The sequence below is a fragment of the Nuphar pumila genome, chromosome 2 (genome assembly GCF_984573655.1).
Source record: "Nuphar pumila chromosome 2, dmNupPumi1.hap1.1, whole genome shotgun sequence".
Lineage (NCBI taxonomy): Eukaryota > Viridiplantae > Streptophyta > Magnoliopsida > Nymphaeales > Nymphaeaceae > Nuphar > Nuphar pumila.
The window spans coordinates 82,030,496-82,054,474 of record NC_143250.1 but is presented as its reverse complement, the minus strand read 5'-3'; the positions used below and the strand labels follow the sequence as shown (position 1 = coordinate 82,054,474).

The 23,979-nt window shown below is 38.5% G+C and overlaps 2 protein-coding genes across 2 annotated transcripts; one reads left to right on the top strand and one right to left on the bottom strand.

Moving 5' to 3' along the window:
* The first annotated feature begins 9,558 nt into the window (after window positions 1–9,558).
* LOC149845854 (subtilisin-like protease SBT3.9) lies at window positions 9,559–14,396 on the top strand. The gene is made up of 10 exons (XM_089989515.1): window positions 9,559–9,660; window positions 9,776–9,867; window positions 9,985–10,082; window positions 10,207–10,362; window positions 10,452–11,122; window positions 11,525–11,619; window positions 12,126–12,368; window positions 12,532–12,646; window positions 13,508–13,685; window positions 13,770–14,396. The coding sequence occupies exons 1-10, from the start codon at window positions 9,559–9,561 to the stop codon at window positions 14,336–14,338; spliced, it is 2,319 nt and encodes a 772-aa protein (XP_089845641.1). The 3' UTR covers window positions 14,339–14,396.
* Window positions 14,397–20,024: 5,628 nt separating this feature from the next.
* LOC149845853 (uncharacterized) lies at window positions 20,025–21,397 on the bottom strand. The gene has a single exon (XM_089997759.1). It carries the CDS (start codon window positions 21,171–21,173, stop codon window positions 20,427–20,429), a length of 747 nt encoding a protein of 248 aa, XP_089853885.1. The 5' UTR covers window positions 21,174–21,397; the 3' UTR covers window positions 20,025–20,426.
* Between the last annotated feature and the right edge of the window lie 2,582 nt (window positions 21,398–23,979).

Sequence of the window (23,979 nt, the reverse complement as noted above, 5' to 3'; positions counted from 1 at the left end):
CCTTTAATATTTTCTGACTCAAGGCTCCCCATCAGGGCACGTATACTCAATTCCTAGTTGTTATCAGTAATCCTTCTTGTTCCCAAAATCATCTCGTCTTTCCTTCTTTTACCAGAGAAAAAAGATGTTGTGCCATGGGGTCTTCTCCTAAGCCCTCTTGAATTTTGTCGAGGAGGTCGCTTATGAGGTCCAGTACCCCCACTTTTATCTTCAATCAAAGTCGTCAATCGAGCCTTCTTGCTCAATGCATCTACCACTACGTTAGTACTTCCGGGTTTGTACTCTAGAATCATAACAAATTCGACTAAGAACTCTTGCCACCGAGCTTGTTTGGGACTAAGCTTTCTCTATGTTTGAAAATAGCTCATGGAAACATTGTTAGTGTAGACAACAAATGTTGATCCCAGTAGGTAATGCCTCCAAGCACGTAAGCAATGTACGATGGCGGTCATTTCTCTATCATGTATTATGTATTGTCGTTCAGCGTTGTTCAACTTTCGACTCTCGAAGACGATAGGATGGTCCTCTTGCATCAATACACCTCCAATGGCAAAATTTGACGCAACCGTATATACTTCAAGTGGTTTTTCTTGGTTTGGCAGCTGTAAGACCAGTTTTTTGGCTATGACATATTTAAGAGTCTTGAATGCTTTTTGGCATTCTTCTCACCAATCCCAACTTTTGTCCTTCCTCAACAACTCTGTTAGAAGTGCCGCAATGGCTGAATATCCCTCAATGAACCAACGATAGTAGTTTGGTAGGCCAAAAAAAGACCATAGCTTAGGGACCTTGGTTGGGATTCCCCAATCTTGAATAGCTCTTACCTTCTAACTATCCATCCTTAGATAGCCCTTTCCAACCACGTGGCCCAAGAAACTTATCTCCTCTTGGCCGAACATGCACTTTTCTTTTTTTACATACAACTCATTGTCCTTTAGAATCTAAAACACCATGCGCAAATGTCATACGTGTTCCTCAATGTTTTGATTATAAACAACGATATTATCCAAGTACACAACCACAAAATGATCAAGATAAGGATAGAATATCTGGTTCATCAATGTAGAAAAAGTCGCAGGTGCATTCGTTAAACCAAAATGGCATTACTAAAAACTCAAAAGCACCATATCATGTAACACATGTAGTTTTGGCCTCGTCTCCTTCCGCAATTCTGACCTGCCAATATCCCGATCACAGATCCAATTTTGAGAAAACTCGAGTTTCTCCTAATTGGTCGAATAGATCGGCAATTAGGAGCAAGGGATATTTGTTCTTGACAGTCAGTTTATTGAGTGCCCTATAATCCATGCAAAGCCTCTTGGACCCATCATGTTTGGTCTGAAATAATACGAGAGCTCCGAAATGAGCCTTTAATGGTCGAATAATACCAACAGCTAACATATCATCCAGTTGTCTTCTAAACTCTATCAGTTCAGGTGGGGCCATTCTGTATGGTACCATTACAGGAGGTCTTGCACCTGGCACCAACTCATCTGATGATTCACTTCCCCTTCGTGGTGGCAAGTTTCTTGGCAACTCCTGGGGCATTATTTCTCAGAATTCTTCTAATATCGTAACAATAGGTGGTGGTACATCTTCAGAAGGCTTCCCTTCTGTTTCTTCTCGCACCACCACTAGAAATGTTTGATTGCCTCGTTGGAGGCCCCTTTTTATCTGCAGAGCAGAAACCATGAGGACGTTTGACGTCGAGGTGGGGATCATGCAAGGAGACTCTTCACTCATAAAGCTGACGACCTCCAAGTGGGGCATAGGCACGACCTTACTCGCCCATAGGAATTCCATCCACAAGATTACTTTGAAATCGTCTAATGGAGCAATAGAGAAGTTTGTTCTGCCAGCCCATTGTCCAGCCCCAACTTGTACATTCTTGGATACTCCCAAGATGGGTTGTGCAGCTGAGTTCACGGCCTTCATGCGATTGGCTTTTCGATCCCATTGTAAACCTAATCTCTGGGCTTCCTCTTGGGCCATGAAGTTATGTGTGGCTCACGTATCGACCATTGCATTAGTAGCCCTCCCATTGATAGTCACCGCCAAGTACATTAACTCCTTCCATGGACACTACAGAGGTGGACTCCTCTAGTGCATTCGCCCTCTGTAAGGCCCTCATTTTGACGTCCTCTTCTGCGGGTGCCTCTTCTATCTTGATAGCATTGGCCACCTTTCTTTCCTCATTTCCTTGATTTTAGTTGAGGCAATCTCGCGCAAAAGTGATTTTCGCTGTAGTACCAACACCGAAGGTTCAGAGGTACCGGTCTATTTTCCAAAAGTCCATCATGTCGTGCTTGGAGTTGATTTCTCTGATCTCGAAGAGGTGGTTGATACGGGTTTCCCCCTTAGCCTCCTGCAGTATTACCCCGATCATCTCTGCGAAACAGCCTTGCTTGATGTCTCTCACGATTAGGGAACTCAACTATTTGTTCAGCTATCGCCATTGCACTTACAAGGTCCATCGGTTTCATCCGAGTCAACTTCTGTTGAGCCCAAAACCTTAGGCCTCTTTTAAAGAAATAAATGTGATTCATTTCTGACATGTCATCTATATCAAGCATCACTAATGAGAACATCGCCACATATTCCTGAATGCTTTTTGTATGCCTTAGAGCCATCAGCTTGTCACGGGCAAGTTTCTCAGTATTGTGTGGAAAGAAATATCTCCTCATTTTTTTTTTGAAGTCATCCCACGATTCAATCATAACTCCTTCGCGTTCCATGCTTTGGTATTACATCCTCCACCATACTGCGGCACCCTCAATCAAGTACCTAGTCGTTGTACGTATTCGATCAACATCAATGTCAATCTCTGCTTGATCAAAGAATTGTTCCACATCCCACAACCAATATTTATTTCACCTTTAAATTTTGTCGGCTCGACTGGTTTCAACTTAGGGCATTCACAACGAAACATCATTATGTCTCCCCCTTGGGAGTTGTTTCTAAGATTTTTGGCATTGGCCACACCACCAATCTCGATTCCCAACAACCTTTTTAGGACTCTGTATCATTCCTGAAGTTCTCATATTTTGGCCTTCTGCATACTCAACCGATCTGATAATTCTTGGACTATAGCCCTTAGTTCTTCGGTCTCAACTCTCACATCAATATCTAACTTTCTGAAGTAATCTTGTGCCCTTTTAATAGCATTGGCACATGCCCGAACGTCACTAATCAATTTCATCATTCTTTTCTCAACTTTGGTCACCCATTTTTCTATAAGGCCGACCATTTCTTTCAAGTGAGACATTTCTGTCAACTTCACGCCAGATTTCTCATTCTCTGTCTTTTTTCTTTTATGGACTTTTCCAAGGAGTTCTTCCAACTCTGAATCTACTATCAAACTCAACTCATGAAGGTTTCAGCAAATACGTTTGTTTCTTTCTCCCAGTTCTTGAGTAGGCTTTGATACTAATTGTTATGGGCTTATTTGGAAGCACCATGAGGCACCAGGTGATTCCAATCAAGTCAGCCTTTCGATTTCAAAAGGCAACACAAACACCCCACACGAGAGTGCACAATTGCAACAGAGTGCGCACAATCTCATAGAGAGCATCAGAGAGGGATAGAGAGAAAGTCACTCATATTCATAAGTTGCAAGATTACACCAAGAGAGTAAGAAGGGGGAGGGATCCATAACAATTGTTGTTCATGGGAAATCTTAGCCAAAGGCCATTTATTTACACTACGAAAGATCAAAGAGGTATTTTCATCAACAAACAAAAGTGTCAACATGGCGGGTTGGAACAATATATATATTATTATATTTTTTTTACTTGGCCAGACTTGGTGCAACTCGGACCGAGTTGGTTTGGCTTTGGACCAACAAGACTCAATCTGAGTTCGCACCTACACCGAGTCAATCTATCAAACCAGGCTTAGTTAAGACCCAGACCGAGTCGGTCTTCAAAAACCACTAAGATAGAGGGCCAAGTCCTCTGTCCTCCACCTCTCTCCCTTGGCTGAGCGATGCCGACCGTTGAGATAGAGCGCCCCTCCCTCTGTCTCGCTTCTTTTCTCACGGCGGTGGTCAAAAATCTTATAGTTGTCGGCAGTTGAGACAGAGGTGCCCCCTCTGTCTCGCTTCTCTTCTCATGAGGGCCCCACAGGAAATATGATACGTCTGAGATAGTGGGTGGCCACCCTATGTCTCTCACCCCCCTCTCTCTCAGCGAGTGGTGCCGACAACTAGGGTGCTTGTCGACTGAAACTGAGAAGCCCTCTGTCTTCTCTCTTTCTCTCTCTCATTCGAGAGGTGTCGACAACCACTCTGGTTGCTGGCTGAGACATAAGCACTTTGTCTCCTCCCTCTCTCGCTCGTCCAGATCATCTCTCTCTTTTGTAGAAAAATCAAACAGAGAAAGAGGGAGTGTGGTTACCTAATGTCGCTTTCCCTTCTAACGACGCCTCTCTCTTTCACTTCGCTTTCTCTCTCTGAAATGGTGGGGGTAGAGAGGCTGATAAAGTTTCTTACTCTCTCAAAAGAATATCGCGGAGGAACAACCCTCCACTAATTCACTTTGATGAAAAGAGTGAAACCGTTCCCAAACAGAGAGACCGGTTAGGATACGGGTTTTATAGGAATCCTGACCACATGCTTTTCGTCTGTTAGGATTCCTATTGCTGTTAGTTGGGAGGGTGGTGTGTGTTCTCCCTGAAACACAAATTTGTGTGTTCCTGTGTGTACGGAGGAATATCTTGGGACCCGTGATAATTCATATGCCAATGTTGCCCACAATGACTTTATAATAAAATAACATATAAAAAAGGTAGATATGCTTTTGACGAAAATGTCCTCTGATAAGATAGATATGCGTTGGATGAAAATGTCTTCCCGCTCCTCGTAAATAGATTTGCATGTTTCGCCTTTGTTTTTAGCTTGTGTTACAACATATGGCCGCCTTCTCGTTCCTGCCTGATGAGTTGTGGAGCCTGATTCAAAGTTTTTGCCCTTGCAGGAAGGGGGGTCCAGGGGCTCCCCCCGGCGCGGGTCCCGCTACATGGTCAGCGGACGGGAGTCCAGGGGGCAGCACCTCCCGAAAGAATTTTTTTTGGGCTTATGTTTGAGATTCGGTTCTTATGGATCAAACCCAACTTGTTTAGGTTTAGGGTTGTCGCCCTTGCCTTGTATAAATTCTTTCTTTTCTTTCTCTCTTGTAACTATTGAAAAGAGCAATAAGATTTCTCTCTGAGCGACCATGGTGTTTTTTATTCTCTTTGTTGAAAAAAGCGATTAACAGTAGAAATCAAATCAGAGAGTAACGATTTACAGTAGAAATTAAATCAAAGAGTAGCGATTTACAGTAGAAATCAAATCAAAGAGTAGCGATTTACAGTAAAAATCAAATAAGAGAATAGCAATTTACATTAAAAATCTAATTTATAGTGTAAATTGCTACTCTCTGATCTGATTTCTACTGTAAATTGCTACTCTCTGATATGATTTCTACTGTAAATCGCTACTCTCTGATTTGATTTCTACTATAAATCGCTACTCTCTGATCAGATTTCTATTGTAAATCACTACTCTCTTATTTGATTTTTATTGTAAATCGCTACTCTCTGATTTGATTTCTACTATAAATCGCTACTCTCTTATCTAATTTCTACTGTAAATCGCTACTCTCTTATCTAATTTCTACTGTAAATCGCTACTCTCTGATTTAATTTCTATTATAAATCGCTACTCTCTTATCTGATTTCTACTGTAAATCGCTACTCTCTGATTTGATTTCTACTATAAATTGTTACTCTTTGATATGATTTTTACTGTAAATCGCTACTCTTTGATTTGATTTCTACTGTAAATCGCTACTCTCTTATCTGATTTCTACTATAAATCGCTACTCGCTTATCTTATTTCTATTGTAAATCGCTACTCTCTGATTTGATTTCTACTTTAAATTGCTACTCTCTTATCTGATTTCTACTGTAAATCGCTACTCTCTGATTTGATTTCTGTTATAAATCGTTACTCTCTTATCTGATTTCTATTATAAATCGCTACTCTACTCAGTTTGACGTTGCCATCATTATCTCTGTTGTAAATCGCTATTCTCTGTCTACTTAGTTCGAGGTTTGCACCCTCGTATCATGATGAACAATAAACAGAATGCTGATTTTTCTGGTAGTTCAACTATTTCTCATGAATAGACGACAACAAAGGGTGCTTCGACGATAATAGATGACAACGATGGCAAAGGGTGCTCTGGCGGTAGCAGACGACGACAAAGGGTGCTCCAACGACAGTAGACGACAACAAAGGGTGCTTTGTCGGCAACAGACGACAGCAAAGGGTGCACCATTAATCGGAGTGCATGTTACAGCAGATGATGCATCACCAAAGGGTGATTCAGAACGTTTAGGGAGACATATTGCGAGGAGAGAGGAGTTTACTCCTTAGGGCAAAAATGATGATGATTTTAACCCTTTCTGGTAGGAGGACATTTTTGTCCTTTACTCAAAACATCATTTTATGGCGCTAATGGCAGGAAAGGGTACTTAAGTCTTTGCAAATGCACCAGACTTCGATGCTAAGTGATGCTGACACACACAGAAAAATGAACCCCACGTGCTTACATACGTGGCGCTCATTCAGACCCGAGAACACGCACCTACGTGTTCCGGGGGGGAACATATAACCTGCTTCGCTGTTAGGGTGGTGGTTCAAGATTTTTATGCCAATATTTCATAGCTTCAACGTCTGTCTTTGTTAGGTGATGCATATAATTAATTTGGGGCATGTTCCCTCATTGTTTCAGTCGAAGCTTAATTGTCATGTTCAAAATGTCAATTACTGTAATAATTTATGAATGTTTAAAAAGCTATTTCCTTGTGTTTCATGCGCAAGGCAACTCTCTCTCTCTCTCTCATTTGGATGTATTCATAAGTGAGTTTGAATATGCTAAACATGATACAATGGTTAGTTTGTTTACGAAGATTTGGTCTATCTAAATCAAGTGTATACCACCACACATACACACAAATATGTATAAACAGAGAAAAATGATAACATGCTAAATGGGTTTTTTTAGGCTTTTTTTCATTTTTAAATTTTGACTATACAAATGTGATTTTCATGCTTAATTTTATAGGGATCAACTCTTAGAACATTCGATTCCACTATATAGGTAAGTTTTAATAAGGTTTAAAAAAATAATACTACAATATCTTTGTAGACTTTGGAGGCTTCAATTTTCATAAAAAAAAACATGATTAAATAAACAATGCCAAAACATATATATAGGGTCAGAATTGCAAGAAAAACACTAGAAAACCCAAAAAAAACATTTAGCATATTTTTATCACTATATATATAGTGATTGGTTTCTCCTACCCAGGTAGGAGGCTACGGATAATCTTTGTTTTTTAAATATTCATTTTTAGGATTTCTTTTGAAATATAACCTCATACATATGTGATCTACTTGGTTTATTTAGTAGGATTCTTTTACATCATCTGATTACCACATATAAGCAATATTTTTATAAGGCTTCAAAAAAAATTGCCAATTTTTTTTATAAATTTCAAATTCCATAAAATCATAATTTTTCATCCAAAACACATGATCCAATACTCAATTTCTTACAAATAAATCATGTTGAACACATCTATAGGGTCTGATTTACAAAACATTGAAAAACAACATTCTTCACACCTTATGGATAGTAGTAGGTGTGTGTGTGTGTGTATACACACACACACACAATCGAGTGTAGCATTGAAACCATCGAACAACACAGACTTGGGTGCACGGGATGTATGTCCACCTGCTCTAACAAAAAAAAACTTTAGTAGCACGTGAAAGGGTCAGCAAAGATCTGGGGTCTTTAGTGGCGATCTTTATTAGTGCACAAAATGCGTGCTTTTGGCACCATTAGAGGTCTTTTTGTGGGTGTTTTCTGTAAAACAATCACAGAAAGTGTACCTGTATTCGCCATAGAGCACGTGAAGGGTATTCGGCGTTCTCCTCAGCCGGTCGACGCCCATGATGAGCCCAGGCCTTAAGTCAACGGTGAGCAGGACCCTTAACTCATGGTATTGAATGTAGGCTAGGCTGAGGCTGAACGGCAATGTCTCTCATTATACATTGCCCAGTCTCCTCTTTATATAATGAAGTAGGGAGAGAGGATACACTGAATGTGAACATCCACATTCACGTAGCCTCCTCCCTAATGGCATTAACTGCCCTTCACTATCATGCCCATTAGCCCACTACCTTCTTTTAATGTCAAACCGGGTCACCCAATGGGTTGGACCCGATCCATATGTCCAACACTTTTTTCTTTTAAAACTTGTGTGCGCCATTGATCATATGCACATCCAATTTAACAGCAAACTACTTACAGTTTGATGTTACACCCTTGTGTGTTTGTGATCTACATATCTTTTTTAGTAGGAAACAGTTTTTGGATGACAGGAATTTGACCTGTACATAGTTTTCTCAATGATGCAAAAATCAATGGTTATAAATACACTTTCTTTCGGCTGCTCGTTTCAAAAAGCATGATTCAGAATCACTTTCTAATTTGCTTGAGATTAAGAATCACATGGGGTCTCTTGTGATTTTGAATCTCAAGTAAATTAGAAAGTGACTCATTTGCAAAGGCAAATGAGATTCACTTTCTCACAGCTTAACTTCTTATGTTGGGCTGCTTATACAAATCAAATCCACTTTCTCATTCAAATGAGAAAGTAAATCAGAATGATCCAACCCAACGTTAAGTTTTGTTGACTCAAAGAAATATATTTTTTCAAAAAAAAAACATGATTCAAGGGTCAATTTTCACTAAGTTGGCCATGCTGATCACATCTACGAGGTAAGACTGTGTCCACAAAATCCAATGACCTCATTGAATCACATCAGTTATCTAAAAAGTGGCCTGATTAACTAAGAGATATTTTTTTATTATTCTCCGCCAGAGGTCCCAATGGATCTGAATCTTGCAATCTATTTCCATATTCAGATCCTCAAACGAAGAGCCAGATGTGCATTTGAATCAAATCTGGATTTGCTAAAATAGATTATTTCTGGAATCGGGTCCACCAGATAAGTATTGTAGCTTGGATCTAATTCGGATTCATATAAAAAACTGGTCCTATTGCATTTATCACATGTAAAAAAGCTGTTTGTGTTCTTTTTTTTTACAAGGAACTCATCCGTTTACACCCGACGGATCCCATCATTTGAAATAGGATGGGTTTCATCATACATTCAATCCTAGCCATGTAGCAGAACCATCTAGCCATTGATTGGATGGCTAGGATTGAATGTATGATTCATATTTCAAATGTTGGGATTCTTGTTTTATTCGCCACAAGTAAAAATTCCAATAGACCCTGTTCTTTGTCCGTATGCACTGCATGGCCCAAGTGACAACTCAGAAAAAGCAAACTTCATCGAAAAAGGTCAAAATACCAAAGGGATCCGTGAATCAGCAGGCAGCACTGCCCTTGTCTAGTACTCTTGTGCTCCTTGATTAAATGAATTGTTACAAACTGCTATATACTCTTTCCGCACACGAGTTTTTCTTGTTGGGGGCAATGGCTTCTCTTTCATGCCGCTGCACTACAGCCAGACTCCTGTTTTTTCTCACCATATTCCTCTACCTCGAGCTCAAATTGATCAATGCCGAAAGCAGCAAAGTGAGTACAATGCTGTAGTCCAATAGCTGTATATATGCTAGAATATAGTCCACGCCTGAATCCAGAATAATCAATTGTCATGGTGCCATTTTGAACTTTGCTGATATTACAACAGGTATACATTGTGTACATGGGAGAGAGGCAACATGAAGATCCGAAACTAGTCACCGGTTTACACCATGAGATGCTAGCTAACCTGCTTGGAAGGTAAGCATTTCATGTACCTTCCTAGAGGGAACTTATTTTCGTTTAATTGGTTGTCTTAATCCCCAAAGTGAGGAAGATGTAATCTGATATTAAGACTTTTTTTTGTTTGGTTTACAGTAAGGAAGCAGCTCTTGATTCAATCATATACAGTTACAAGCATGGTTTTTCGGGTTTTGCCGCAAAACTTACAGAATCACAAGCAAAACAATGCGCAGGTGTAGAAACTTGTGATAGATTATAGCTTTTCCAATCCAATGAACCGTACCTTGTGGGAAATGTTGATGTGCAGCATTATAAATAGGGACAGAGACATAATGTCTCTCATTTTCTAAAATGCAGGGCTTCCCAGAGTTGTTCGTGTGATGGAAAGCCAAACATACAAACTGCACACAACCAGAAGCTGGGATTTTCTGGGCCTCGATCCTGGGACTCCAAACGCTCTTCTTTCTGCTAACAGCTATGGAGATGGTGTAATAATTGGAGTGATAGATAGCGGTAAAATACATTGGCTGCCTTACCAAGAACATGTGAGTCTTACACATCTTGATCCTGACTGACTTGTATATATATGGAAACCCTCTTAGGAATTTGGCCAGAGTCAGAAAGCTTCAGCGATCAAGGATTGGGCTCGATTCCACCAAGATGGAGAGGCACGTGCGAGGAAGGAGAGCGCTTCAATGCTTCAAACTGCAACAAAAAGATAATTGGTGCTCGGTTTTTCGCAAAGGGAATTATTGCCCAACTGGGACAGCTCTTTCCCTCTGTTTTAGGCAGAGAGTTTCTCTCTCCAAGAGACGCAAATGGCCATGGGACGCACACAGCCTCGACCGCAGCTGGCTCGTTTGTACACAATGTTAGTTTTAGGGGCTTAGGGCGTGGCTTGGCAAGAGGGGGTGCACCTCGTGCTCCTTTGGCCATCTACAAAGCTTGTTGGGGTGCTGCAGGTTTCTGCATTGCTGCAGACACGTTAGCAGCATTCGATAGTGCCATAGGTGACGGTGTTGATATCATCTCTGTCTCAGCGGGCATCAACCAACCACCTCTGCCAGGTTACCTTGATAGCCGGAACAGTATATCGATTGGTGCATTTCATGCAGTGGCTAGAGGAATCACGGTTGTATGTTCTGCTGGCAATGTGGGGCCGAGCCCTCAGAAGGTCGGGAATACAGCACCTTGGATCATAACAGTAGCTGCTAGCACCATCGATCGCTCATTTCCTACGGCCATCAGTCTAGGAAACAACCGCACACTCATTGTAAGTGCTTGGAGAAATTGAATCTGGTTTTCTTGTTTTTATCATAGTTACCAGAGCAGGGATTTAGAATAGAGAAGCGGTACAGGAATCAAAATCCAGAAACTGTCATCTCAAATTTTTTAAAGGATTCGGGAAGAAGGAAGCGAGTAGGAAACGGTATGGGGAATCGTTTAGGAAGCGATATGTAAAATTTCATGAGCATAAGAATTGGGTTTTCTGTATCATGGGAATCGAGATTCCCATCACTGGGAATAGCGATTCCTGACTGATTCCAAATCCGCTTCTTGAGAATATTGATTCCCATATATCATAAGTGATTAAGGTAACTATGGTTTTTATTGTATTTTTGCATGGTGCAAGTTGAATACATTTTTTTTCATATGGTTCATGAATGTTCTGCAGGGGCAATCAATCTACTCCGGAAAAGGAGATGTGTTCAGAAGCATTGTGTATGCTGGGGACATTATTAATGAAACCGCCACTACTACGAGTATCAGGTATATTTACTTAGATCCTGTCTATCTAACACCAAAATAAAAAATAAGAAAATTAATCATATAGATCAATTAAATTTTTTATGATCATATAGATCAATTAATTAGCCTTACCTAAATAGTGAACGTCAGGCGCTATCGCCTTTATTTTTCCAGTACTTGTTCAAGACATTTTTTTTTTTGGTTTTTGAGAGAGAGAGAGAGGTACTTGTTCAAGACTTAGCCAACTTAAACAACAATGATCTTGTTCTTTAGATTTTTTTTTTCAGCAAGAATAATGTGATATATTTCAAACTTTGACAAAAATCTCAATACTTTTATAAATAAAAGATAAAAATTATGGTGAAATATAAAAAATTAAAAACCACTAAAATCACGGTATATCAAAAAAATTATTTGCACCATAATCAAGAGAACAGTGTTCATTGTTCAAGTAACTAAGAAGCCTTCTTTCTTTCTTTTATCTACATTACTTCAACTAATTACTTCATTTTTCAATCTTGCCTCAGTTGTTCACCAGGGTCTTTGAATACTACACTAGCAGCTGGCAAAATAGTGCTTTGTTTCAATGGTCTTATTGATCCAATCTATCAGTTCCTCATTGCTGAATCAACCGTATCAGCAGCTGGAGGTGCTGCCCTCATTTTCGCAATGCAGAACATGAACATCATAAGCATAAGCTCAGACATGCCGTATGCTCAAGTAGATTATGCTATCGGGACCGAAATTTTCGCCTATGTTAAGTCCTCAAGGTGTGTCATTTTCTTGTTTTTCTTCTTTTCTAGTTTTCTTTGTGAAGCTTTCCTTTTGTTTATTTTACTGGATAAAAGCCAAGATGTTCAAATTATACTCTTGGGAATGTTTCATTTGGACCGTCTTGTTCCTCAGCTGATACATATCCATGTTTACTAGCAGCAATCCAATTGCAAAGGTGAACTCCCCCAGTAGCGTAGTTGGAAGAGTAACGTCCCCAAGGGTAGCTGCATTCTCCTCAAGAGGGCCTAGTTCCTTAGCAATGGACATTCTAAAGGTATTCAAAGTAGAATCCACAAATGAATATAAAGGCATAATGTCATTATTATCCATTTTTAGTAGAAAATTATCCGAAGGACACAAAATGTTCATTTTGGTCTTCTTAATACCAGTGAGAAGCAGTTGGATTAGACCTGAAACAGCAGCATAGCCAAACCTAAATCTGGATCTGATCTTAGATTCAAAAAGTTGGAGTTGGACCATGGCCTGATTTTATGGTAATAATGGGGCCAATAAAAATATTTGGGAACATAAAGTTTTGGATGTTAAAACGTAAAAGCAGATTGGATTTGATCCAGATCTAAACATAATCCAATACAAAATGTTAACTTGAATTCTGCTCTAAAGCTACACAAGATTAGACTAGATAAATGTGAATGTGGTTCCTTAGATCAGTATCCAGAAAAAATGTGTTAGATCCAAATTGGATGTCCAACCGAATCCAATCTATTTGCAACCTTGTTTGATAAACAGAGCTGGAGCACAAGCAATAGAATACAGTATACAAGTCAGAATTGTCATTCAGAGTGAGTCCCAAGTCAAGTCTAAACCTGAACCACGTATAAGACTGGTCACTCTCAAATCCTAACCAAGAGAATATCAGGTCTAAGGTGCTTGGATTGGAACGCATCACATGGTTTTGACTCAGTTCAAGTAAGTTGTACCTAAACAACTGGGTTTGACTGTCTTCTGAGCCCATGGCCCATTTACCTGCGTACGGTTTTTTCTACTAAACAAGTTGAGAATGTTGGTTCTTTTTTCAAACTTTTGATTGAGAATGATCCATGCATGCTTCTATTTCTTTGTTCGAACCAACCCCCGTTTCTTAATCAACACAATCTCCTTTTATATGCAACAGCCTGATATTGCTGCTCCAGGAGTTGATATCTTAGCTGCATGGGCGGGCGACATTGCTTACCGGTTTGAATCTGGAACCTCAATGGCATGCCCTCATGTATCTGGAATAGCAGCAATGCTCAAGTCTCTGCATCCCAATTGGAGTCCTGCAGCCATTAAATCTGCCTTAGTTACTACAGGTTTGATCTGATCCTTTGCTGGTTTCACTCTAAGTGCTTCTATCACTGTTATTTGTGCTAATATTGCACCCATTACTTTTCCAGCCACTACGACCGATCGATATGGTGAACCAATCATAGCAGAAGGGAACCCTCACAAACCTGCAGACCCTTTTGATTATGGAGGTGGCCATGTTGACCCCAACAGAGCAGCAGATCCGGGACTAATATATGATATGGGCATTGCAGATTATGTTCAGTTCCTCTGTTCTATAGGCTATAGCAATGCTACCATTAACAGTGTAGTGGGCATTGCAACATCATGCACATTAGGAAGCTCTGCTTCTGACCTTAATCTCCCATCAATCTCCATTTCCAATCTCAAGAAAACTACCACTATAGCAAGAACAGTTACAAATGTTGGCCCAGTTGACTCTACCTACAAAGCCACGGTAGAGACTCCTCCTTACGTGAAATTGAGAGTGAAACCTTCCATCCTATACTTCAATGAGACCGTTAAGTCTGCAACTTTCAGAGTGACATTCTCACCTCTCCATGCAATACAAGGTGATTTCTCCTTCGGTGGCTTGAGTTGGACAGATGGGAAGCATGTTGTTAGGATTCCTATTGCTGTTAGGGTGGTGATTCAAGATTCTTATGCAGATATCTCCTAGCTTTGACGCCTATGTCATTTGTTAGGTGATGAATAAAATAAGCTGGGGACACATTCCTTCATAGTTCATTGTTTCAAAGTGCCTTGCCTACGTTGTACTCTCTCTCTCTCTCTCTCTCTCTCTCTCTCTCTCTCTCTCTCTCTCTCTCTCTCTGTCTGTGTGTGTGTGTGTGTGTGTGTGTGGTGGTGGGGGGGGGGGGATGATAGCAGGCTGGATATGGGCAACGTCATACTTGAGCTACACTGGATCTGACTTTTGAACAGTGGGGCGTTCCTTCAAAGGAAAGAAAGTGGGTGTGGATCCAGATCCAGGACCACTTTGGATCTGACATTGGAATCCAGAACTACTTGGGGAACCAGATCTGCTAAAAAATGGGTAAAATCTATTTGTGTTCAGGTGGAACAAGGTGAAACACGTTCAGTTAGATCCACTTCGGCCATATTTGATTATTTGGTTCCAAGCCCAACCAGGTCTAAATGCCTAATTGTATTTGTTCAAAATCCAATCCTGATTTGGGCATATAATACGAAGCAGTAATATGGGTCGGATCCAGTTCAGACATTGGTTTGAAACGCTATCACAAATATCTTTATCTTCAGACAACTGTTCCTAGAAAAGGGATTTAAATCAAAGAATGAAAGTAATTAGGCTTATTTGAACGTTGAGAAATCAAAACTTTACTTTCCTAATAGTATATCTAGGCAAGTAAACTTGAATATCGTTTTTTCTTAATACAAGTAGTTTAATTTATAGGAGATAAAATGAAAACATAAGCAACCAAAATGTATGGAAGGGACAACTAAAATAAGAATGTGGGACCAGTTAGAGTGGCACTATCTTAATTGAGATAAAATAAATACGGAGAAACAGAGAGAACCATCTTATTAAGACAAATAGGTCGGAAATGCCCAACTCTTTCCTTAAGATTAAGATAAAATTAATAGATGCCCCTTATATATAATCTGCATTTTCAAAGAGTGCATAAATATCTCTGTAAAAACTAAACTAAAGAAGTTGTGGTATTGTTTTTCAAAATTCTTCTGAATCAAATCGGATTTGCACCAGACATTCCTTAGAACAAAAGGATCATACACTTACAAGGCCAGACCACAAACAAAACTCGTCGTGGAAGATACGTGTATAGGATACACGAGGTCAGTTGCTTTGCTCCTTAGGCTACAGCAATCCTGCTATCACTAATTTAACATTGCAACATTTGCGGATTAAGAAGCTCAGTTTTCTGACCTCAGTGTTTCCCTTATCCCCACTTCCACTCTCAAGAAAACAACAACAATGATAACAGTTGTGACTGTTGCTTGAGTTAGTTCTACTTGAAGAGCTACTATGGAAGCTTCACCTGGTGTGAAAATGCACGTGGAGCCTGCCATTCTGTCCTTCAAGGAAAACATATTACTTTGAGCTTCAGAGTGAGATTAATGCAGTGCAGGGCGGTTCCTCCTTTGGTAGCTTAAGTTGGATGGACAGAGTCACAGAAAGCATGTCGTGACTCGTGTATGTTAAAGCTACAAATACTGGTCCGGTTATATTACAATTTCAAAACTACAAACGAGGCTCTTCCCGGCATGAAAATACACAGTATAGTGCTACTTACATGAAAAGTTTGGAGCACCGCATCGTCTCTCTTTGTATACCTGCTGTACTAAGAGCTCAGTCCAACTTTTGGTACAAAAGAGGAGATTCATGCATGTTGAAGTCATGCCCAAGGCAAAATCCAGAAACCATGCATAGGATGTGTCCCACCACAATTTTTTGATGAGATTCATGGTCTAGATGAATGGCATCGCACAAGGTGTGGAATGAATCGCTCAGGAAAGCATCCAAACAAAAATGTGGTACAGAACTTGAAAGGCCACAAATCCTGTCCAACGGTCTAACCTATAAAGAAACTTCACCAATAATTGCTCAAAACTTGACCACCATATTTCTCATAATATTTGGCCCAACAGCATGTCAGATTTCTTAACTAGCTGGCAGATAAAATACTAACAAACAAGAAAGCCAACACTAAGAACAAGAATGGAGGGGTTACTTCCCTTCCCAGATCATAGTACACACTGAGTCATGAATGTGAGGAGTTCAGAAGTAGGTTCACATGTCCCTTCATTCTAAATTCTGAAGTGTATTTCTTGGGAGGAGGCGGACTTATGGTGATTGGTAGACAATGATCAAGCTCGACATTGGTTTGCAGTGAAAATCTATTCAGATGCCAGCATTGTAGAAGAAAAGCAATGAAATGCCAATCTACAACAACAGAGCTACAGCTAGCGTCAAGGGTAAATTGACTAAGAATCTCACTTTTGCCCCTTTCTGTGACTTCTGTTATCAAGTTCTTTCTTTACGATAAACAAATTCTGGCTAACTGAAACGGAAAGTGACCTTCCACGAACGGAAGTCCATATGGATGAAAAAGGAAATGAAACTGCTCATGAAGTTGGTCTCCCGGAGCTGTTTGCTAAAAGCACCTCTACTAATAATGCTGCCTTCGAGATTCCAGCAAGGGGCCATGCCTGCAAGTTCATTTCATCTGACTCGCTATTTTCACATAGCAACAGTAACTGCAATGGCCTTTGTTTTTCCAAATCTTCCTCACAATAATGACTCGGATTGCCCAAAAGGGAATTGTTATAAAAGCCTAGATCCATCTAATGTTCATGATACAATAGTGAATCCACAAAATCAATTAATATCATCCAGTCAACCTCCTCTTAGAATTCCCTCAGGACCACCCAAGTAACTACTATCTTGCACTGTTGGGACTTGAGATATTGCTATAAGTCAGAGTGCCTTATCCAATTAAACATTAACCAGCTATTGTTTAACAGCCATCTGATTAGCCCATGCTCTGAATACTGTACTAGTCATTTGATATTATTGTTTAAAGCTTCAATATTTAAGCCATGGCAAGACTATTATTTACAAGCTACACAAATGGACCAGAGGGAACGTATGCAGGAATTATCAAATATTTTCTACCAGAAAATTGGTCACTTTAAGATGGATAGTGGACACAGACTTCCCCATCACTTGAAGCTCTTTTTCAATTGTAAGCACCAGCTTAGTCAATTGTAAGCACCAGATTAGAACACCTCAGTGCAGGCTGCATATTTAGAGGTTCTATCCATGAGAATGATCTTTAATTTAGTATTTATATAGTGAAGAAAAAATACCTGGCAAAACATGAAGAAGAATTTCCAAAAACATCCAAAAAAATATGGATGTATATTTTTTGTAGGTGATAATGTTAAAAAATTCAACAAGACCGCTATAGAAGAGGATTACCAAGGTGAATATGAATGTTATTTACTTAAATGGGCAACAGTAAATTTGATAATATTTTCTCAAACTAAGATTAAAATGATAACATATCAGAAAGGCAAAATGTGACAGGGTTCTCTCAATTACTGTTTGTCAAAATCTTTTGGCACCTTAAGCCAAAGCTATAGTGAGTTCTATCCTAGAAAGTTAAGTAGATTCAAACAGAGTAGAAAAACAACTTGGAATTGAAAGAAAACCATTCCTTCTAGACCAGATAACAAGTTCCATTTGATGTTATGAGAACAATTTCCATTCAGGGCAAACATGGAGAAATTACAGCATCTTTTACTTGGTCAATAATGAAGGAAAAAGCATTGGATAAGTGTCTTGTAATGTGAATGCATATTGAAATTACCAACCCAATGTAATGGATAAGCATTGGATAAGTTCCATTCAAAGTTCTAAATTTTTTAATGGTTTAGTCAATAAACCTAGCATGAGCCATGTCAGACTAGTCAGATCACTTGGATTAAACTTCACATCGACTCTAGATTCACCAAGCAGATGCAACTCTGCCACATGCAGCAGAACCTGAATGGGAGCCCCTTACTCTTTCATTATCCTTTTGACATATACACGAGAATTTTGCTGGTATGTCAATCATAATATCTTCAGAAAACACATACATTACACATGAATTAAATGACAATAAGGTGGAGAAAGGTGTAGAAATAAGGATAGAAACTAAATAAATAGGACGATTATGGAATGGCTTGTAACTAACCATGCACCTTGACAAATGTTAGGAGCACTCGGTAAATGTTTTGGCAGAAGAAGAGATTGATCACCATGTTTTTTGAGTGAATGTTTAATTAACTATATATTAGTGCTTAAAAAAATCAAGCAGTACATACACATCATACAAACTGACCAAAAACTACACTGTACAAAAGCAACAACGGCCCTATGGCTACATTTCTAATAACCATAGTCACAAATAACGCCCAGATTTTGAAATCTCACGATCTTATCATGATAAAATTACAAGCCGAGATTATCACGATAATTTTGCGAGAATTTCAAAATCTTGCCTGTTTTGAATATTTCGTGATATTATCGCGTTATTCATGAATTTATTGAGGCTGGAACCGCGCACACCCAAAATATTTGTACAAGCAAGGCATTTAATGCCCACTTTATAAAATGACTAAAAAAACTTTTAGGAGCAAGAGCATTAAATGCTCACTTTCTAAAATGATTTCAAAAACTTTGCTTACGTAGACTACTCCACGTGAACACTTTTGAACTTTCAAATTCAATGTGAAATACCAAGGGAACCCATCCCTTTAGATAGAGGTGGGAGAAGCCCCTCCTTCCTCCCCTCATCGATATGGGACTATTTGTTTTATCCCTTTTCTAGCTTCTACTTTATGTTATTAACATTCATAGGAAATCACTTATTTCACTTGCTTTTTAATAAGAGATTATTTTTTTGTATATTATTTATAAAAATATGATATTTTGCGACCACCCCATATCAATGTATTTATTTATAAATTTTTACAATATTTTTATTATATATTTAATATGATATTTTTTAATCCAATATTTTCCCGAGATTTTTCCAAAAAAAAACAAGAAATTGGAAAATCTTTCCAGATATTCCATTGCCGACAAATTCCCAAGAACTAAATTTTTTACTATGCCAATAACCAAGGTCAAAAACTCAAGATTCAATTTCATGTATAAAGAAAGAACCAGCCACCTCACTTATGGAACACATACATCTCCAGGTATCTGGAATTTTATTATTTTTATGTCAGGATGCAAAGGTGAAGGAGTCGTGAATTATCAAGCTCACAGGCAGAGAAACAAGGGTCCCCAATCTCATGCCATCAAATTCAGTATACATAATCTTATGTTTTTTCTTTAAAATTTATGAATTTGACAAATGATATAAGTAGTCCATATGCTTATTCCAACAATGAAATTTCTGCAACAGATCTAACAATGCCTTTAGCCTAATTTTCATAGTCTCTCACTAACATTTTCCATATTGTTAAAACTGCAGTGCAAAAAAGAATGATAGAACTCTCACTCTGTTACCATGCAGACTTTTGGAATACATACCAAAGCATGAAGAAAAAATTGATTAACAATAATAGCACTGATACACAGCTTTTAGCGAGAAAGAACAGAATCTTAACAACATATTGCAGACAACAACAATCAACCCGAAAATGCATCATTGACATGATAATTATCACATACCGGTGCTTGAGCAAGCTCTTTCTTAACCACCAAACACTGTACAGCTTTTGGTCCTAATAAAAAAGACAGCATACTTCAAATCATGCATATTCCGATTAGTACCCCCATACAATGGAATTTCAGTTTGCACGACAATCAATTTTAACCACCCATCAAATATTTGATTAGGCGATATGGCAGATAATAACATGTCAGGGAAGTAACAAAATGACCTGATCAGAGATCTCAACCTGATTTCAATTTCTCAAGCTCAAAAGCTGTGAATAAACCTCTGTTCAGATCTACAAGCATTCCTATCGTTTAGCTTTGACAATTATAATATACTTTGATCGACTAAAAGGGGTAAGCATCCATGTCTAATCCTTGAATTAATCACCGTAAATCCAAAATACATTGCAATGAATTTCCTTACTTGTATGACACAATAGAAATGTTATGATCCTTTGCCACTTAGAAGCTTGAAATCCTGTCTCGCTTCTCTGGCGCCGTCCTCTTTGCCAGCAATCTGAGAACAGAAGGGAGGCTCCTCGTCATCTTTCCTTCAGCTCATTTTCCTCTTCTTTCTGAAAATACTATCTGATGCAGCCGCATTCCCGTTAGAACTTTGCCTCCAGTCCTGAATTCTCCAATCATTTCCTTTTCTGGAAATCATCTTCTCTGATTTCCATCCAGGACAGCTCGAATCGATCACTGTTACTTCTGTGCACGAATACGAATCCAAATCTGCATCAGGAACATTCGCACTCTCCTCCCCTTTCTCGTCCACCTTCGGATCATTCTTCGCGCATTTCCTTCTCATCCGGAGATGAACACTATCCAATTCCACTGGTTCCTTCTGCTTCGTCCCCGAAACACTGTTCTGAGGAGACGCTGCGTTGTCGTTCTTCAGATTCGCTGAGCTTGAGATCGTGCACATTCTAGGGTTTCTCTGCTTCCTGTACCTCCTCCTCTCCTCCATAGCTCTCGATCTCCGCGGATCCCCCATATTGAAGAGCTCTGCCAGCACGCCGCTCATGATCGCGAACCAGTCCTCCTTCTTCTCTCGGCCAATCGACGCAGTCGCCTTCTTAATTTTCATGCGAACCTTCGGGCTCCCTCCGGCGCTGCCGGGACGAGCTGAGGCGCCGGACCGACCGTCGGCGGAAGGTTCGACATGGCCGGGAGATGGTGGATTGGTGTCGAGAAACGCTTCCAAACCGAGATCATTTCCGACCGGAAAACCCTTGGAGGTCCGGAGCCTGTCTAGCCAATTCAAGCCGGATTTGCTCCTCGAGATCGAGCAGATCATCGCGCGATCGTAAGGAGAGGGGCGAGATAGCGTTTCAGAAGGTTCGAGTTCAGAAGCCCGACATTGCCAAGGGGGAAAAGGGAAACGAAGAAGAAGAAGGGGAGGAAGAGGGCTGAGGAGAGGAGGGAAAAGATTGGTCTCTAGGGTTTATTCAGAGTTCAGATCGCCCCCTTCCATTTCCTCCTCTTCTGCCTCCAGTCGATGCAAACGGGGCCAGATATGGGTCGAGTAAAGCTTGATTCGGAATCGGAACTAAATTCGATTTTTCAAAACTGGATCTGGTTCAGGATCTATATCCGACCCAGAACCCACAAAAAGTTGTTTGTTTCTTCCTTACCTTGTTCATCATGTCGGGGCTATGCATTATCGTTGTTAGGACAAGAGTGGAATTGACTATTGGATTATCGTATTCGGATCAAGAAATATTAAAGTATATTTTTTGAAACGTGAAAATTGATCCCATTGATTTTTAGCACTTTAAAAAATGCATATAAACATCAAAAAATCATAATCCAAAACATGTCGTTCATTGAATGAATGATAAAAATCTAATATGTAAAGTCTCATCGCTGAAATACTCTATTGTTAGACAAAGAACATTGAGGATTATCATTAGTTGTAGATTTTGAACTTTCTTTTGATTGAACACGATCATCCTTTATATATATATATATATATATAAACTGGAATATGTAAACCAATGAACCAAGATTTTCATAGTTTTTTTTGCAAATCTAACCTTGCAGATGCAGTCGGTGTGGTCCGGAATTGACTATTGAATCATCATAATCGAATCAAGAAATGTAATTTTTTATGCTTGATATTTACAACATTTTTTAGTCATTGATGTTCAAGCCTTAAAAAATCCTTCTTATACATCGTAATCGGATGATCCAAGAGTCTCTTTTAATAAAACCAAGCATCTATATCTCATGTGTACGGTGAAATTTTAGAGAAAAAAAACTATAAAAATCTCGGTGCATACCAGTTTATATATTTTGTTGGTTTACATATTCGAGTTACTATATATCTATATATATATATATATATATACTGCAATATATTGTACCTACAATCGAGTTGGAATGTTCATGATGCAACTTTTTTTATGCAATCTAATCACATTTGAATGTTACCCAATGTAAATTTGAAATATACATGTGAATTTGAATGTTACAATTGAATTGTGTATCTGCTGTAAATTCGAATGTTACAGGTGAATTGTGTATCTATTGAATTATATGAACTTCGTATTGTATATCTTTTAACTAAAATATGTTGTAATTTTGTAAATATTCTACTAAATTCACATATATAGTATAAATTTTACATAACAAAATTTATATACTTTTTATAACTGAAACCTATCAAAATTTCACAAATATTTTATCAAATTTGCATATATAGTATGAAATTTGCATAGAACTGTGTGAATCTCCTTTAAGTAAAGGAGATTAGCAAATATGTGGTGATTTGCTCATATAGCACATTGCAAAGTTTCGTGAAGTTTGCACTCTAAAATGACTATCATAAAAAAGGTACTAACTTTGCAAATGAGGTCATTGTTAATATGTTTTTTATATGAGATTTTTTTAACAAATTTATGAATTTTCAAAAATATCACAAATATTGAGGATGAATAAAATGTGAATTTTCTTCTTTTAGCAAAGTTTTTCTTTTATGTTTGTCCTTATTATAGAACATTAAACCTAGAATAAAATTAAACATACAAAATATGTACATCTTTTGTAGATTGAAATTAAATATACAAAATATACAAAACATTGAACCTTAAACGAATACTTAAAGTACATTTAGAGAACAATTTTATTAAATTTACATACAATCTTTGATAATTTTGTCAAATTTACTTCAAATGTTTTATAATAGTAATCAACTTATACTCCCTAGAATTGTCCACAACTCAACCTTTGATATCTTGTCATCTGACACCTCATTGACTGGTGTCTCCTCATTCTGTCTTTTGTTTGGCCCTTAGACCTTTTGTGGTCCTTTTTTTGCTCTATGTCTCCTTTTCATTCTTCTATTTAGCACCCTCCAAAGTCATTTTCTGTCTTATGCATTTTATAGAATATGATCATATGCTTCTTATAGTTTGTTGCATCATTATAAAAAAGAGTTATTAGCAAACAACTAACTATAATTTATATTAAAAAAATATAACAAAAAAGATATATAAATGCGTATATATGTGAAGTTCAATTTTGTGTTTCTGTCTAAGTACTACATATATAGTAGAACAAGTATACCACAATCAATCCTATAACAATCATATATCAAGTTAAGAATATGTACATGTACGAATTGAGTTAACAAACATATGAAAGTAATTACTCATTTTTTTATTGAAGAATACCCTCCATAGGCCAAACCATCCAATGGGTGTAACAGTCAAAGTCAAACTACCTTGTAAAAAAAAAAACTTGCAACATAACATTCAATATACCGAGTACGAGAGAACAATAAGCACATTATTAAATAAGTAATGTTATTGTACTAGTGTTCGAATATTCTTATTTGCATTAGTTGTGGACCCAGTCGAATTGTATAACCTAAACTTTCTCACATTTATATTCATTTTCCAAAAAACCTAATGTTAGTTGCTTAAGTTGACAGAAATTAAGATCTATAATATAAATCGAGTTTAAGGTCACTGTGTACATGAAAATTTATATTTTGTAAGATGAGAGAGAATCGTTTACGGTGGTTTGGACATATTCGGCGAAGGCCTAATGATGCTCCAGTTAGAAGGATGGAGAAATGGGAAAATATATTAGTTAAAAGA

Excerpts from the sequence above, each read along its gene's own strand:
- LOC149845854 (XM_089989515.1), top strand. The coding sequence starts at position 9,559 with ATGGCTTCTCTTTCATGCCGCTGCACTACAGCCAGACTCCTGTTTTTT. Across the intron at positions 11,620-12,125 it reads GCCACTACTACGAGTATCAG|TTGTTCACCAGGGTCTTTGA; the intron begins GTATATTTACTT and ends ATCTTGCCTCAG. Across the intron at positions 13,686-13,769 it reads ATCTGCCTTAGTTACTACAG|CCACTACGACCGATCGATAT; the intron begins GTTTGATCTGAT and ends TTACTTTTCCAG.
- LOC149845853 (XM_089997759.1), bottom strand. The coding sequence starts at position 21,173 with ATGATCTGCTCGATCTCGAGGAGCAAATCCGGCTTGAATTGGCTAGAC.